The following is a 17,771-nucleotide window of genomic DNA, read 5'->3' as shown; positions in this document are numbered from 1 at the left end:
GAAAGGGGACATTTGCTCGTTCTAGATATACATACCTGCAGGAGTGGGCGCAGCCTACACAGATTCCTTAAGTGAATCTGTGATGCTCTTGTTCACTTAAGATCTTCGGTAGAAGCTTGACCTGGTAACGCCACCACTGGGCACCACTGGCTAAGCTGTGGCCAGTGGTGCCCAGTGGTGGCGTTACCAGGTCAAGCTTCTACCGAACTCTGAATAAAACAGTAGGAGGCAAAGACCGTATTTAAGAGCCTGTTTCCAGGGACATAGTTTCGGTGTTTCTGGGGGACTGGCTTCTTGTCAGGGGTTCAACACATGTTTGTACTATTCTGTGCATGCGTATGTCTGATGTAGGTTACTGCCCATCGGAGCAAAGGGTTTGCAAGCCAATTTTCTTTTTTTTTTGGTGCAGAGTCATCTGGGTGATCTGGTCTCTGGGTATTTCAGACTTTAGTTTGTTTTGTTTATTTTTTTGTTATACCTACGGGTCTGGGGCGCATAAGGGCGTAGCAGTATGACGATACAAAGCTTGCATAGTTACAAATATGCACCAGGTACAGAAATCACATAAATACAGAGTATACAGAATGTGCAAATATATACAGAAGTAAGATGGCCTTTATAGTTACAAGAATAAGCCATGAATAGTGTGCAGAAATACGAGCAGAAGTGCATAGTCCTACCCTCCGTGTGTCATCAGGCTCGCAGGTAAGCTGGAATAACGGGCATAACTCAATAGATTCTATTGAAATTCCAACAGTAAGTTATATACCAAGATAAACCTATTAGGAGTGCCAGATAAGGCCTGTTTTAGTGATCTACGCTGGGAAGCACTATTCACTATTCCTAACATTACACCTGATGCAGATATTTAATGTTGCACATGTAATATCAACGCTGGCCTCGTATTGCCTACATGGCCTGCAAGACCCCTTTGACTGGTGGCCATATTTTGCTCTGATCAATGCCAGGGTACAGCCTGGCTCCAGAGCATTTGTGCCAGAAGCGATAGCTAGCTTACTTGTCGGCATCGGTCAAGTGAAATCATGGAGGCAGCAGAAGTGTCATCACTTTCACTTTGTCCCAGTGACATCATTGCAAGTGATGACCTCTGACCTTGGTCTGAGCGGTGCTGAGATTGCAGTAGCTGCAAAGTTATCCACAGAGATTTCTGGCGGCAAATGACCGGTGCTTATGGAGGAGGGTCTTCTCTTCTAAGGGGCGCCCTGGTTCGTCTTAGTAGGCGTGACTTGTGACGAGTACCGCCTGGTGTATCACCACATTATCCCTCTTTCTAGAATGACATTGGTGGGCAGCGCAGTCTCGTCAACAAATGGACCACCTTCTTGAAGGCGCAGCTGGTCTGCTCGGTGATGGAGGAGGATGGGACGGAGACACACTTCGATGAATTGGGTAACGTTGATCAATTTCCGGAACCATGGCATTGTCTGAAAAAATGCTAATATTGCGCAATATTAGCAACAGAAGTGTGCAGCTGTCCTCAATGAAAATACATTGAAATACATTCAGTGCATGGAATTCCACAATGTTTTAATGAAGAATGCAATGTTGACCACTTCTTCATTGGTCATATTAATTGCATGGATCTATTAGATAATGTGATTTTAGTTGATTTTAGTAGAAGTGTGATTTTAAATTTCACTAGGTTATATTAAATAAACCATATTTTAAATACATAAATAATAATCAGTATTAAAACTTTTACAAATATGTCCCATGATGTGTGTCAGCAGTAACTCCTATGTACAAAAATGTAGTGAACTGTTAACATATGCAATGTTCTACACAGTGTTTATGGCATTTGTACTCCACATTGTCTACATGTGGAAGGGCGGGTCTGTGCAGGACCATTATCCTATGCAGACATCCTGGTTCATATACATACATATTCAGTCACCCAAGCAATCAATAGCAGACATGTTCCTGGATTGCAGTTTGCAATCACACTGTGATGTGGTTTCCAAGAGGCTCCAAAGGCTTCTACACTCCACATTGCAAAGGAACCACCCGCCATGCCAACACCACAACACGAAATGGACAACAGGATTTCCAAACATACATGATTGAGACATTGAATGAGACACAAAGGCACATAGTGAGAGAACGGACAATTGTCTGGTGTGAAAGGCCTGCATTTGGGCTAATTTGGGTACCCAGGATGCCTTTCTGTAGTGCCTGGGAACTAGAGGGGAACTGCCACTGATGGTTACTGGCCGCTGCATCTTCTGACATGTGGCACTTGGTGCCAAGGAAGGGTTTGACTTCCTGAAAGGGTGAGGAGGACACATTGGGTGACCTACGTTTTTAAAGGTCTCCTCATATCCTTGTGTAAGCTACTCAAGTTGTACAACATCCTGACTGGATTTCATTTGGTGGGTTATCAACTCTAGCTGGGGTGAGGGTTGCTCCAAGGCTGCCATCGTTCTACCCAATTAGAGATTGTGCCATGTATGTAGTGTTATTTGCCTATTTAGAGACTTCGAGGAGCATGGATCTTTATGGGCGAGTTGCCTATTAATCCGAATTAAAGCGTTGGGAGTAGAAAGCACCACAGCACAAAGCATGGTTTCACTGAGAGAGAAGCAGCAAGAATTGAGGGTAAAGGTGGCAAAGGAAACGCGGAGACCTCCTCCACTCGGCCGGATCACAGTTCCTAGAAGTGCACAGGTTCACTGCATACATACACAAATGCTGTATTGATCAAGAAGTATGTGATGAGCACGGTCGTGCTGCCCTCCTTGTGAAAGGTGAGGCCACCTTAAGAACTCATTCAGACCCTCATTCCAAACATTATCAGTGCCCCGACCTCCCAAAGAGTTGACGGCTGTGGGGTGTAAGCCAAACCTACATATACCTAATTCGTATACTTGCCTAGCACTAATTCATATCAATACACTTTGCCCCTTCATTATAATATTTAATAGCAGCAGCTGAAAGCCCGGGTGGATGTTGTGTGTTGAGGCAGCATCACGTGAAGGTTACAGGACACGCGCTGACCATTTACTGTCCTTTTTTCCATCAGAGGACGTCTTTCTCTTAGAAACGGAGAACCCCAGGACTACTCTGGTGTATGGAGTCTTCACAACGTCAAGGTAGGTTTCATGTCGCTTTCTGACACAGGAGTTGGCATATACATGTATATTCAGAACTGGGCTCTGGGCTTCACACCTTTGCTTTAGCCACTGGAGTAGGACTTCAAGCGGCGCTCACGTGGATAGAGAGGGTCATCCGTCGTGTGGTGTTATCAGTAGTAGCGTAGCTTGTGCAAGATGGAGGGGCTCGCAGTCTAGACACTGACGCTAGACCTGCTGACTGGCCCACCTGGATGGCATGCCTTCTCCTGCTCTGCCCACTAACACAATGCCCTACAATTAATTACCACCCTACTTGTGATAGCCCTTACTTCCATCTAGCATTTAGCAGTAAGGCCCTCGCTTGCTGCTCACCACTGGCAGATGTTAATGAGGGTGAAGGGGACATGCACACAGGATATGGAATTGGGGGACAGAGTTTTGGGTATTTCACTCTAACGGTTTGTTGAGAAGCCACCCTCAACACAAGGAGTTCCTTCCCTCCCCACTGAAGTGGTTATGCAACAAATTGTTTAACAGATCCCTATTTTAGCCTCTTCTCAGACACATGTCATGGCCCTTGGATTCCTTTGCCCAGAGCTAACAATAAGCCAAGAACCAGACCAGCGTATGGGAAAACACCCTTCATCCATGGCACCACACAGTCAACTTCTCTCAGCATAAATTAATAACAAAAGTGAACACAATTCTTCACTTTCTGCAAATTTCACTTCACGAAATAAATGCCATCACATTGATCACTGTAATTATGCAATGCTGTGCAATTAGGAATGTCCTACAGCCTTGGACCTACTGCGAGCCTTTTAAGATTGCCATAAATAATTTCTATGGCAATCATGATTTCGTCCACACTTTTTATCGTAAACCAACACAGGGTGATTTAGCGCTTTGTTTTTCAACCCCCACAACCCTTACTTGGGTCTATGTTGGGAAGTCAGACTGAACATTTGAAATGCTTTGGGGAATTTTGAATTTCAGACCCACACTGGGAAGTGGGCTTTGTAAAATATAGTGGTGGGAGGAGGGGGGCAAAACTGTGTTAATTTCAAATTGTAACAATAAAGGGAAGGGATTCAAAGAATGCAGACTCCGCCCACCTTTTGGTTTCCCAGGGCTCAGTTCCAATGACTTAGCAAGCCTCTGTTTATGAATCAGGAAAGCCAGCTGCATCTCAGGAAACTCTGAAAAGATTGACAGAGGGCAGTGGTCTGGTCATTCCAAAGATGGCCTCCCACTCTCCACCATAGGACTCTATCGCTATGAAGGCCTCAAGGCTGACAGACAGCAATCTCCTCTGCTGTTTCCTTTCAGCTGTCAGATGGTGAGAGTGCATCTGGGTGGAGCTAAGTTTCAGCAGCCCTCTCTGGCTCATGTCTGTTTGTCCGGTCTCTCTCTTTCCTAGTCCTAGTGCTGTCCCCCTTATACAGCTGTGATGACACCACAAATTTCACAATCTTGGTGACCTACCCTGCAATAATCCCTCCCACTAGGATTGCACAGTTACCCTTCTCTCTCCTCCCAAATCCTGCCTTCAGGTCAGGATTGGTTTAGGGGTGTGGAGCGACATATAGCAATTCCCATTTGTCACCATCCTTTTTTCTCCTTTCAACTTTTTTGCAAAAACTATTTCTATATATCACAAATTCCCTATTCTACTAGCGACTGACATACTAAACATATACTGTTTCAGCTAATCATGGGGAATTAGATAAGCCGACCACCAAATCAGTATCATGTAGCATGACCATGTGGCACCTTTCTGCTGTTTCCATAAAAAGCACAATAGTTGTGCTTTGTAACGTACATATTCCTATCTCTAGTTTAACTTTCCACCTGCTCACCAACTCTCACATTTTGAACATGTCCAGATCAGCCTGAAACCTAGTTTAACTGGACCTTACAGTTCCTGAAGTCAAAGGAAGAGAACATTTCCAGGCAGCTTAGATTATTTTAATATCCTCAGTGTACCATTTCTTATCATTTAGCCTTTTTCCCGCCATCATAAGGCGGATTGATTAGTCCTTTTAAATTATTTATTCATTGTGAATCTGCATGTGAGAAAATGGAAATCCTTCTATCTTCCAGTCATTTGATTTTTATCAGTGTTCTTTATGTTGGAAGCCTGCTCTTTGAAGTGGGTGCCCCTATTTTAACACACATTGTTCATGCCAAGAGTCACTTTTCTTGAAGTCAATGCTTTAAGAGCCAGCATGCCAAGGGTCACTTTTCTTGAAGTCAATGCTTTAAGAGCCAGCATGCCAAGGGTCACTTTTCTTGAAGTCATTGCTTTAAGAGCCAGCATGTCTGTAGAACAATGATTTGTGACACCTTTACCAGGCCATTTTATTGCAATAGATAATTGGGAGATTGAAATCTAGGCCGCGAGTGGGCAATTTCCTTGAAAAAGGGTTTGTCTGGGGCTGACAACATTCACAATGACTTCATGTAAAGTCACTTTGTCACTGGAGTTTTGTAGATGAAACATACATTACTTTTTATATTGTCAACCCATGCATCATGTTTTGTTTTCCTGGCATTTTTCAGAGAGCAGTGATACTTTTTCACTTTGCAAATCTTCTTTTATTTGCACACACCTGTGTAGGCCATTTGCAAAGTCTTCAGATAATTTGGTCAGTGAGAGGCTCAGCCCGTTTTTAAAGCTAAACGGGGCCCAGGGATTGGTGTAGGCCAAGCCTAAATTAAGTGAGCGACTCTTGGGGCTCCACTAACAATCTTCAGTGAAGCTTCATGTCAGAACCAGAGCACTTGGCAACAGACAGGGTAAGGATGACAACATAAACTTCCAAGTCCCAACCATCTTCCTGTCTGCTGTACATCAAAGTGTTTCCCTAATTAACTGAGCCCTATGCAGTGCTTGATCACAACATGGGCCTCCTTGGAAGTAGGGAGTTGAAGGCAGATGTTTGTTTCCTACAAATCACATACCCTTCCTTGGTATGAAAGGGCAGTGAATGTCCTGTCTGGATCCACTCCTTTCATAGCAGGGAAGTATTAGTACCAGGTCGACAGATTGAAGACCAAACGCCAATACCTCTTTGAAATGCAGTGTCACTTCCTGCACCCAGGCCTTCCCTGAGGCCTGCTAATTAACATTCTTCAGTATTCGCCACCACCAGCAAGGTTTGACAATGGAGAAGCAAGTTCATGGGGCCTTGACATTCTTATCGGGCTGCCCACGGCCAAAGGCTTTAGATGTACCCACGGCTTGTCAGCTGCACATGACAGGAGAGGGTGGCGCTGGTTAGCTGTGTCCTCCCAGAGTACAAGACTATCTTTCTGCTGTGCAGTGAGTGAGAAAAGTACGTGTGGCAATGGGACCACATATATTTGGAGGCTGATCTCCCACCATTCATTCTTTAAAACAAACAAAAAAAGGCCAGCCGAGCTCACTCTTCCCGTGCAGATGGTGGAATCCCTCACAGTTTTCAATGTTTAATAATCCTGTTGTCCATGTGACAGGGATCTTTGATTCCTCCTTCTTTAGTAAACTACCAATGGATGAGCAGCATTTTAATGACAGATAGGGCCCGTTCCACATGACTAAAGGGCAGGCCCTTTTTTCAGTGTTTACAATCCTGCTATTCATGTTTGGGGCCTTTAAATGCACCCCACATTACATTGATCTGGGGAAGCCGGGAAGGAGGGGATACAGAAGGTGGTAGTTTGGTGCTGCATTGGGGAATTTATGGGGGAGGGGAGTTGGATAATGTAGAAAGTGATATCGAAGTATCCACAATTATACAGTGAATCCATGAGAATATGTGCAACCCAGTGCCATGCAATACAGTTCTCTAACAGCCAATGTCAATACGAGTTCTTAAAAGCAATGCAACACCCTGTGTGCACATTGGTGTGTATGGTGCTTTTCACCCTTATATTATGCCAGCCCTCTTTTCTTCACACTCTCCTAACCCCCCCCCATGCACCCTCATTCATATCCTTTTTTTCCTCCTTCATCCACATCTCTCTGTCTCGGTGTAGCTGCTGTCTCACTCTTGCACACATACTATTCTGTGCACACTCTTTCCACGCTAAGATCTTTTTAGCGTTGTTAATAGATGTGTTGGGTCATAGAATGACTTCTGTTTTATTTAATATTTGCCACTGCAGAAACAGTTCTTACTTTGGAGCTTAGTCTTTCATGTCTATAGTGGCAGACACTGGAAAACAGTATGATGGTGTCTGTCTTCTATCAATTTTGGGTGTGTTTTTGTTCACCTACATTGCTATCTGCTAGCCCAGTGACCACTTCATACCTCTGATCTTGTATATTTCTCCTACTGCCTCCTCTCTCTACCTGCCCATGGCATTATCTGTTTCTCCTATCTATTCCAACTGTTTCTCTATCAACTTTTCTTCCCTTCTCACTAAGTCTGGTAAGAAGAAATTCAAAAAGGATATCTTGGTTTCTAACCCTAGTCTCCCCATCGCTGATACCTATTCCAGCGCCTCTGCCAGACAAACCCTCTTTGACATCCTCTTTTTCGTTCCCTCACAAGATCTCTGGACTCCTCATATGATCTATGTGCTCTGTCCTGTCTCCTCCTCTCCCATTAATTGTGCCACCCGCTGGGAAGCACGTATGGATCTCTGTCTTCTCTAGAGTCTTTATTAACATCTATCTAAATGGTACTGTCATGGTGCAAGGCCTTCAGGCTAACCTTCTGCTCTTTGATAGGCAGTTCCCTCACCTCATCAACTTCCTCTCATCTCCAGCTGTCCCCTACTCTCTTCCTCTGGCTACCTTGCCCTCCTCCACCTCCTCTTTTGCCCAATCTCAAACTCCTTCCACACCTCTGCAGGGCCTACCTAGGATCTGTACCCCTACTCGGAAGGTCTTTAAGTCTGGCAACCTTCTCCATCTTGCCACTCTAACGGGCGAGTGGGAATTTAAACACTTGTCAAACATCTGTCACCTCCTAGGAGAACTCGACCTTGATGTACTCGGTCTCACTGAGACGTGGCTCACAGGCAGCTCTACCACAAGTTTTGACACTCTCCTCCCCGACAGCTACAAGATCCTCTCAGCTCCCAGATCCAATCGTCCTGAAGGGGGTGTATCCCTTATTCTCCCCGAGTGGATCCCTGCCTCTCTCATTCCCACTCAAGCTTACTCCTCATTTGAATGCCTAGTCTGCAGGCTCTCACTCTCTCCTAGCCACTCTCTTACTGTTGCTACTCTCTACCGGCCCACTGGTCAAATCACTTATTTTCTCTCTGAGTGGGCTGACCTCTCCTCTTCCCTCTTGGCCTCCACCACTCAACTTCTCCTCCTTGGTGACCTCAACTTTCAACTTGATTCTACCTGTCCCTCATCTTCACTCTTTCGTGACCTCTGCGATTCACTCTCCCTCTCCATCCTTCGTTCCGGCCCGACTCAGTTGGCTGGCCACACACTTGATGTCTTGATCTCATCCGGCCTTCCCCTCTCTCCCCCCCCTTACCACTCCTCTCTCCTGGAGTGATCACTGCCTCTTCTCCTCTCATCTGTCCATCTCCTCCCGCCAAGTCCACTCCTAGATTGCCACCCACCTTCTCAGATATCCGGCCCATGAAGCGTGTGTCAGTCGAGGCCTTTGATGCAACCTTCTGCCCCCTCCCGCACCCCAGGCAGACTCACACTCTGACACAGCCCTCTCTCTTCTCTACTCCGCTATTTCTGCTACTCTTGATGCACTTGGCTTTGGATGTCAAATGGATCCTCCTGCCCCCGTCATGAGGAACCATTTGAAGTCCAAAGCCAAGTGCAATTCTTGGTATGACTCTGATCTAGCTACACTGAAACGGAAGTGTAGGGCGGCGGAAACTAAATGGAGGTCTTCTTGCTCATCCTCTGACAAACTGGCCTGCCGCCTGCTCCAAAGGCAATACCGTCTTGCTGTCAACACTAAGAAGAGAGTCCACATACAAGCCCGTCTCTCTGCAGCATCTAACAACTTTACTGAACTTTTCAAAATCTGCAAGGAGCTGGCCAACCCTGCTGCAGTCTCCACCCCTCCTCTCTCCTCCCAGGATCTTTGCAATGCCTTGCCTCTCACTTTATCTCTAAAACCACCCAGGACATCCTGTCCACCTCTCCATCTCAGCCTGCTGACCCTCCCTCAGCTACCCCTCATCCCCCTTTCTCCTCCTTTCCTCTTTTCTCCCCTGATGATATATCTAGACAAGTCTGATGTATGAAAACCTCATCAAAACAAGTCCATCCCTGTTCCTCTAAAACCATTAGAGACCACATTGACACCCTTGGGCCGGCTGTTGCTGATTTCTGCAACCTCTCCTTTGCCTCTGGCTCTTTCCCCACCCCTCTTAAACACTCCCTTGTGCATCCTCTCATCAAGAAATCCACCACTGATACGTCATGTCCAGCAAACCTCCGCCCAATTTCCATTACTCCCTTTTTGGGAAAGCTCCTGGAAAAGTTGGCTATCTCTCAGCTTATTCTCCATTCTGACTCTGTAGGCTGTCTCCATGACCACCAATCTGGCTTCAGAGCTGCCAGAAGTACAGAAACTGCTCTCCTGAACATCCGTGAAAACCTGCTCTTCAACCTCGATTCTAACATTCCCTCTGTACTCATCCTACTTGACCTCTCCTATGTGTTTGACACGGTCAACCATGCCACCCTGCTCAATCGTCCTCGTGACAATCTGGGTATCACTGATCAGGCTCTGGCCTGGCTGACCTCTTTTCTCTCTGATCGGCCCTCCCAGGTACAACTTGGGTCCTTCCTATCTTCCATCTCCCTCTCCACATGTGGTGTTCCCCACGGGTCTATCCTCTCGCCCTGTCTTTTCAACCAATACCTGGCAACTCTCGTTTACTGCATCTCAATGTTCTGCTCCACTTTCCAGTTCTATGCTGACGGCACCCAACTCATTTTCAGGCTTCCTTCAACTGCCTCTTCTCCTTCCCTCATCTACGATTGTCTAATCACCATTCAAAGTTGGTGTGCCACCAATGATCTATGTCTAAATGCCAACAAGACTGAGATCCTCCTTATTGGTACACCATCTCCATCCTTTCCTCTCACTCTCTGGCCGGGCTTCCTTGGCCCTCCTCCCACCCCCACTTGCGTGGCTAAGAACCCTGGGGTTATCTTTTACTCTACACTTTCCTTCTCTGCACACATCTCTGCTGTCTCCAAAAAATCTAACTTTTTATTTCACCTTCTTCGAGGTACTCTACCTTTCCTCTCCTTTGCTCAAAAGCTCACTGTCTCTCAAGCTCTGGTTCTCTCTAGGTTGGGCTACTGTAACAGCCTCTTCCTAAATCTACCTGCCTCCACTCTCCGCCCTCTACAACTAATCCAGAATAGGGCTGCGAGGCATGTCCTTGGCCTCGAGCCCTGGTATCGTATTTCTCCAGCCTTGAAATGCCTTCATTGGCTCCCAGTGGATGCAAGGATTAAATGTAAAACCCTCTGCATTGTCCACAAGGCTTTCTGGGGCCTGGGTCCAAAATACCTTCAACTATCCCTCAGTAAATACCTCCCCTCTCGAGCCCTTTGCTCCTCTACTTCTAACTCCCTCAGGGTTAGTCTTTTTGCAAAAAACGAGCTGGGGGTAGATCCCTGTCTTGAGCTGGTGCCTCCCTTTAGAACAGTTCCCGGCCACCTTGAAACTTGAGAAGTATCCGGAACCAAAGATGATTTTCCTCAAGATCTTCCTGTTTGCCATGAGAAGAAACAGATCAACAGGGGAGAAGTGGGGCAAAGGCAGAGGCATTGTGCACCAGGCCACCATTTGCACTAGGCTTCTGTATCTGTACCCATACAGTCCCCCTCCCACGTTTCTTCTGCACTTATCAGATATACCTCTCTGACTAACTTTCACCTGTCACTTGCTGGCTGCACTACCATGGTTTAAATCCCTTATATTTAGATATTAACATTTTTCATTTATTCTATTTTTTCTTTCCTCTGCTTCGCACTTTCCACCCCCCCCCATTCCTTGCACTTTTCCCACATTTTCCTTGCCCACGCACTTGCGCTTTCTTAAATGTCACTGGGCCTAGTAAGATGGCTGTTTTTTACTCTCCTTGTTCTCCTCCCTTTTTGCCCGGTTGCGCTCTGAAACACTTGTGTACGAGTGCGATAAAATATAAATTAAATTATATCAGTGCCCAGAAAAGAGAAGGGGTTCTCATGTTTCTTTTCTTTGATCCCATCGTCACCTTATTTGATACCCCCCTTTCCAGAACCATATCTCATGCATACAGACAATAAGGGAGAGAATGGGAAGTCGGGAGGCGCCCATCATTAAACGACACCTACTGGAATAAAAACAGCAGAGCCAATAACTGGCACCTATAAACCACGTGAAACAATCCTAACTTTCACCTTCTAGGAAAGAGGAAGGACTCGACCTCTTTGGGGAAAACTCATGGCTCTCACAGTAAGAAGCACGTTGGCAAAGTGTCTGCCTGTAAAGCTTGGATAGGAGCGGTAGCACTCGCCGAGTCCCCTCTCCACGTACTCACATATCTCCTTACCCCGGCTACAGGAGGAGACATCTAGACCCTGGGCCAGCAGGGTACAGGGAGAGCCGCTTCTACCCCGCGTTCCTTGACTTCACAGCAGTTCCAGCTGAAAGCGGCAAACAGGAGTGTGGGCACAGATGGGAATCAGTTTGCCCGCTTTGTGTGGGCACCTTGTACCTGATGGCAGCCCAAGCAAAGTGCAAAGCTCGCAGCAGTGAAGCCTTCCCAGTGTCTTCTAACTGGCACTTTAGCAGGGATAGGTGTGGACCTTGGAATCGGGTGGCAGTGCTGGGTATTAGACGGAAGCCCTGGGTTTGTAAGAAGCTGGATCTGGTCATGTGATAATGTGTCTCTGGGCAATATTCAGTAAATAGGAGCAGGGTCCTGTGTCTGTCGGGCTACATCTAGCTCAGGGGCATATACCTGGTGGCAGACACATATGCCCAAAACCATATATAATGGCTGTGATTGGGCCCACGAGGCTTCACGTTATGCAAGTTGTTCATTAATGGCCATTTGAGGCGGCAAACGGTATCTGCATAAATAATGCAAGCACCGCGACATACGAATTCGGATAAATATTTCCAGGATATCGCATGCATACGTGCCGGCATCTTGTACCATCTCTGTCTGGAACACATGTAGGGTTATTTCCGGGCACGCAAGGCTACATGGTAGTGTGGCAATGAGCTTGGACTTGCCCATAGAATAGGTTTAGCTTTTTTAATGAAGCTGAACCTGCCATAACATGTGAGTACGTGTGCATGTGAGGCCATTCTAGTCATAGTGTTCAACATGGCATGGGATGGCAGTACAGACAGGCTTTAGGGTGTGTTTCAGTGAGTAAAACTGTGTACCTGGTGTGTGGTGCCAGTACCAGGGCAGTTGCTTTGGCAGTCAAGTTAAATCGTCATGCACCTGTACAATCGGCCTATAGAATCAGCTTGGTCTAATCTCAGACGCCGAGGCACTATGTGAGGATGGGCCTAGCTACATGTCACGTATTCCAGTTCCATCCAGATATGATTAGCTGCCACTAGATGTTGGCCTGTGCATAGCATATGATCTTGTACAGAGGAGCGGGGTTTTACTGACGGGCCCATAGATCAGCGCACACCCTCTAGTACCTGTAAGGCAAGATAGCTGCACCATGTGAGGACAGGGGGTGCAGGATTCACTTACTCCAACACGGCTCAATAACGAGGACTCAGTAGTTTGGCAAAGGGAAGTCTGTTTAATGACAAGTACAACAAACAGTGAAACAAATGGAAATCAGCAGCATTGTGATCACTTGTCTCGCTCCGACTTCCTCGAACTTCAGTCGAACAGCAATAGTTATAGGCAAAACTCAACATGCAATACAATCGGTTAGGAAAGGTAACTTAAGTATAGGTGCTATATCTGTATATGATAATAGGGCATGCAGCTTGGATAACTCTTATCGGGTGGGCGTCTATGCCCATCCCTCTACACCACGCATGATTGACGTCACTACAAGTACGACGTCTCATTGGTTCTACTACCTATAGGACTCCAGATAACTTGGTCCATTGTGATGGGGATGTATGTCTAGGGGTGTAACCGGCCCAATTTTAATTAGCAGGATGCAGAATGGAAACCCATGTGCTTGGTGTCCCAAGTTTCACCGTGCCTCCCTTCCATCAATCAGTATCTTAGGGCTATGTGTCAGTTAGTTGGCTGGGTATGGCCCCAAAATGTAGCCTTATCGGGAAAAGTTATGCCATCCTTGGGTCCTGGATGACATCAGGCGGTGGTACTTCTTCGTGCCTGGCTGGTCATGTGTTAGTTCACCATGAATCTGCTTCAGTTTACAGCTTTTAGTGTATTTAATTCTGTTTCGGCCTCGCCAACTGCATGGGCCCCCATTATCCTGACCTTCATGAGGCAGGCTGGTATGCTCTGAAGTTCACGTCTTGTTAGCTGACGCTCTCCTCCCTTCCTCTGGATAACCTCGATTTCCTAGACATGAGCCGCTCTTTGTTGAGTTTAGATTCTGCTCCTTCTCCTGCCTCTGGCTGGGTTACGAAACTTGGCCTGTCAGGCCTCTGGCAGCCTGGGTACATTTCTGCTTTTACAAAATGGAGTCACACTTGCATAATGTGTCTTATATAGTTGTCGCTTGCCGATCTAATCTACTTCAATATCTTCTACTAAGCATTGCAAGCAGCATAGTTTCTTTAGCCTCTTGCGTTCCAAGCCTATTTACACACGTTTAACTGGTCGGTTGCTTCCATCTTGTCTCGTAGCAACGTTTCCTTATGTTTTAACATTGTAATGGACACAGAGAAGAGACATTTATTTTCGTAGTTACTCGCACTGGCGTGCTTGTCTTCGATAGCCACTTTTGTCCATTCACGGATCTGTTCAGGCCCTTGTGTCATTTCCACTGGCCTTCCATAAGGGCTCTTTGGGTCTCTTCATAGACGTCTGTAGGTACACTTTGTTTCGTATCAGCGGCTGGTACGGCTGTACGATAGGGTACCGTGCTGCCCTGGGTTGTCTGGTTATGGGCTCTTCAACAGGTATGGATCTTCTGATGTATACTGGGCAGAGCCCCAGTGCAGATCTTTGTAGGTTCATTTGCTCCTCATACGTCACATACCTTGGCGAGCACACTCCTGGTACCTTGAACTGAGGGCATGGGGTGCAGGGCATGTCTGGGACCTCCTCTACAATCTAAGCAGATTGTACAAGCCTCATAAGGGTTACATCACTCACCATAATTGTATTTCTGACACTTGTATCCGTTTAGGATTCAAGTCTAATGTGAATCTAAAGGGACTGAGGTTCTTGCTACTGATGTGAAATGTAAAGCGACCATGCTAGGAGTAACACGCACCGCATTGCAGCAATGGAGGAGTCACGCATTGCAATCATTCAATGTAGTGGCTGCCGTGGTGAGTGCCAAGCCTCCCAGGTAGGTTCCAAGGCGGTTAACTGAGGCCACGCTGCTCTTCATTACATCTGAACGTGGGAGGCAAAGCTGGTACAAAGAGCCCCCTTTGCACCAGTGCCTGCCGACATGTAATCGAGATACAACTGCCACACAGATAAAGAAACATTGTAGCCGCTGGAACACACAATATTGCATACAATAATCAAGATCTATTTGGAAAGTCAAATAGAAGATAAGATGCTGGGACATTGGACTCGCCCGGTGTGCTGTGGTGCCAGGGGAGTAGACACCTCGTTGGCGACAGGCATCGCTCCACCGGCACATCAGCCTTCATATAATGTGGGAAGTTACTTGTTGGTTTGCTTGTTGTAACTTGCTTGAATGGAGTGTCTTGCCAGTGAATAGGCATCCGATTCACACAGATACCCCCCCCCCCGGATTACCTTTGTTACGTTCTCCTTTTCCACCTTTGCCAGTGCGTGTTTTCTTTTCAATGCAATGCACTTGTGCATTGTGCCCTGGCAGGATGCGCGCCTGGGCTTCAGTCAGCTGCTGTTTATGGGTGGATGGAAGGCAGACAGGATCCGAGGCGGGGTGTGTGTTGAGCGCAGCTCGTTTTCGGGAATCTTTGAGTTTCACCCGATTGCTGGTGAGGTGAGATGTTTGGCTTGGATAAAAGTGAGGCAGCAGTTCCATGTAGAGAGTGATGCTCATTCAGGAGAGGGTTGAGTCTTGTGTGACCGGACCATGTCTGGCCTTGAGCGGGGAGAGTGAAGTATGACATCACAGGGCCAGGATCTGCCACGTCAGCCTTTCAGGAGCACACAGCACTAGTCTCCTCCTTTGGGCTCATGTAGGGTGACCAAATAAAAATCTAAAAAATAAACACCGAGACCGGCCAGAGACAAAAATGCATTCTTACTTCTGTTTGTATTTATGGTAGTCCTACTTCTATGTGGTTGGCCTTTTGCAGGGTTGGGGAGGGGTTTTACTCAAAGGCACACTCCTCTCATTGGAGGAGAGCACCGGGGAGTACAAGGGAAAGGAACGGGGGCGTGAAAAGCTTTTCACGGCCACATTCCCGCAGCCAGAGGTGCGCCGTGACTCGACTTCTTGATTTCGAAATTGGGTCCTTGCAAAAACTGGGACTGTAGCTACCCACCCTTGAAAACCCCAGACAGGGTTTTTAAAATTAAAAAACTCCACGCACCCAGGGACGCAGGGCAATTTCCCCAGACTGTCCCAGGAATACTGGAACGTCTGGTCACCCTAGGCCAGAGGTCTTCAAACTGTGGGGCGCGACCCCCCACGGGGGCGTGGCCGCATCAAGGGGGGGCGCCAGAGGCCAGCATGAAATTAAAAAAAAATGTAATTTGATTGTTTTTTTTTTTTTACATTTTTTAGAGGAAATGGGAAGGGCCAGGTCACATGGTCAGACTGGGCCATAAAACGGTCTTAGGCACCAATCAAAAAATGGCCAGCAGTTGCAAATGGATATTCAGTGTTTAGTCACAGACTGTTTAAATATCACCATTTGTTTATATTTGAACAAAAAACAACCTCTTGGGTACTGTTCAAAGAATATTTATTCAGCAACAATGGTCAAAACTACTAGCTGCATAGTGAAGTAACTCCTCAAACTGGCCCACATTGGCCAAAAAAGTGGTCCATTTTTACTGGCCTACACTAGCATTTTGCAATTTCGGTACGTTCATCGCCCTATTGCCCTACAGGCCAGTCCAAGCCTGTCGGCTCATCCATCCACCCACTGGCCACCTCACCCATTATGGAGGACCCAGCCCAGTGAAACACTGAGCAGTCCCTCAGCTGCTTTTTCCAGCTGAGGGAGTGCTCCTGGGCTGGCTGAACTGTGAAAGGGAAACACTGTTTGCCTTTGACAGTTCATTTCCCCAGCCGCACATGATCACTGAGCCATGCAACGCTGGGGGTGTTTTGCTTCGCCAGCCTTGCATAGCTCATTGGAAATGCTGGCTGGGGCACTGCATGTATGTATGTATGTCCGAGGGGGTGCTGCTGCGCCTCCTCGCACATACGGGCAGAGCAACCTGGAGTGGGGAATTTTAGCAACCAAGCGAGGTACGTTTATGGCGATTTATTTTTTATTTACATGTGTATGGATGTGTGTATGCTTGTGTTATGGGACTGCGGTGGGAGCAGGATGGACGGCAGCACTGGGATAGGGGTGGGAGTAGGGTGGGGAGACGGCGCGCAAAAGTTCATAGCGATTTCTACATACTGTCCATCTGGCACTTTTGGGGGGGCCCGGCCTGCCCATACTTTGCTTAGGGGGGGCCCAGGCCAAAAAAGTTTGAAGACCACTGCCCTAGGCTCATGTCACCCGAATGTGACCCTCCTCATCATTACAGTTTAAAAAATGACCAAAAACGAAACCGCAGAAGCATGAGGAGTAAAGGTCCCTCGCATCAGGAAAGCTTGTTATGTAGGTTCACAGATGTAGGAGGAGAAGAACCAAGTGGAAGGAAGCGGTGCTTATCATTTAATGTTCTCAACATGGAATGGGGGTGTACCAGAAGGCGGGGACCCTGACATCTACCTCTCACGGAGCACCTCCCTTCCGCTAACTTCAGCCGTGTGAAATAATGATTAGGAGCAGGTGATGTCGTCACACAGGCATATGAGGAAACTGGAGTGCGCCTTTCAATAAGGATTAAGTGACCGCAAGACGCATTTCACCGGAATAATTCACAGCAACTAACGGTTTTCTGTTGCCGAAAATGTCTCCACTTTATATCAAATTCCCCGGCACTCCCACCACTGTACTCTACCACACCGCGGGGTACCCTTGCATTGCATGCTCTGGAGCCCAAAATCAAGCCCTGTCAGCTGCGGGCAGGGCACAGAAAGGAAAGGTTAGAAGATTTCAAGAAAGGGCAACCTATCACCCGCACAATCTCTCATGCATTATAGTAAGAGATGTGTGAGGTTTCCTGGGCGCTGTCTAAAACGTCCAGCCCCCCCTCTTCCCCCCACCCTGTAGTTATTGCCACTGCTGATTCCTGCACCCCTTGCACTGTTATAAATGCCATGCATTGCAAATCCCCTTCCTGACCCAATTTCCCCTCTGGTGCGCTCTCTAAATTCTCATTTGAAATGGGAGAGATTAGGTTGTGAATTCTGCCTTCCACCGCACGGCCTGCGTACTCCTCAGTGTGAGTGTGCTTGGCCTGCGAAGGCGAGGAGGTCCAGAGTGATGCGTGCGTTCG

General features: G+C 47.1%; 1 protein-coding gene across 2 annotated transcripts in view; it reads left to right on the top strand.

Annotated features, from left to right (window-relative positions):
* The window catches only part of SEMA3C (semaphorin 3C), a 275,215-nt gene that overhangs the window by 150,931 nt on the left and 106,513 nt on the right, over nucleotides 1-17,771 (top strand). For both annotated transcript variants that reach the window (XM_069627800.1, XM_069627799.1), the window contains exons 9-10: nucleotides 1,296-1,410; nucleotides 3,041-3,110. In XM_069627800.1, coding sequence (XP_069483901.1) covers nucleotides 1,296-1,410; nucleotides 3,041-3,110 — 185 coding nt within the window. The remainder of the gene's footprint in view (nucleotides 1-1,295; nucleotides 1,411-3,040; nucleotides 3,111-17,771) is intronic.

Source organism: Ambystoma mexicanum, chromosome 12 (genome assembly GCF_040938575.1).
Source record: "Ambystoma mexicanum isolate Mex_15411 chromosome 12, UKY_AmexF1_1, whole genome shotgun sequence".
NCBI classification, from domain to species: Eukaryota; Metazoa; Chordata; class Amphibia; order Caudata; family Ambystomatidae; genus Ambystoma; species Ambystoma mexicanum.
Note: the sequence above shows the minus strand (reverse complement) of the source record. Positions and strands in the feature narration are given on the sequence as shown.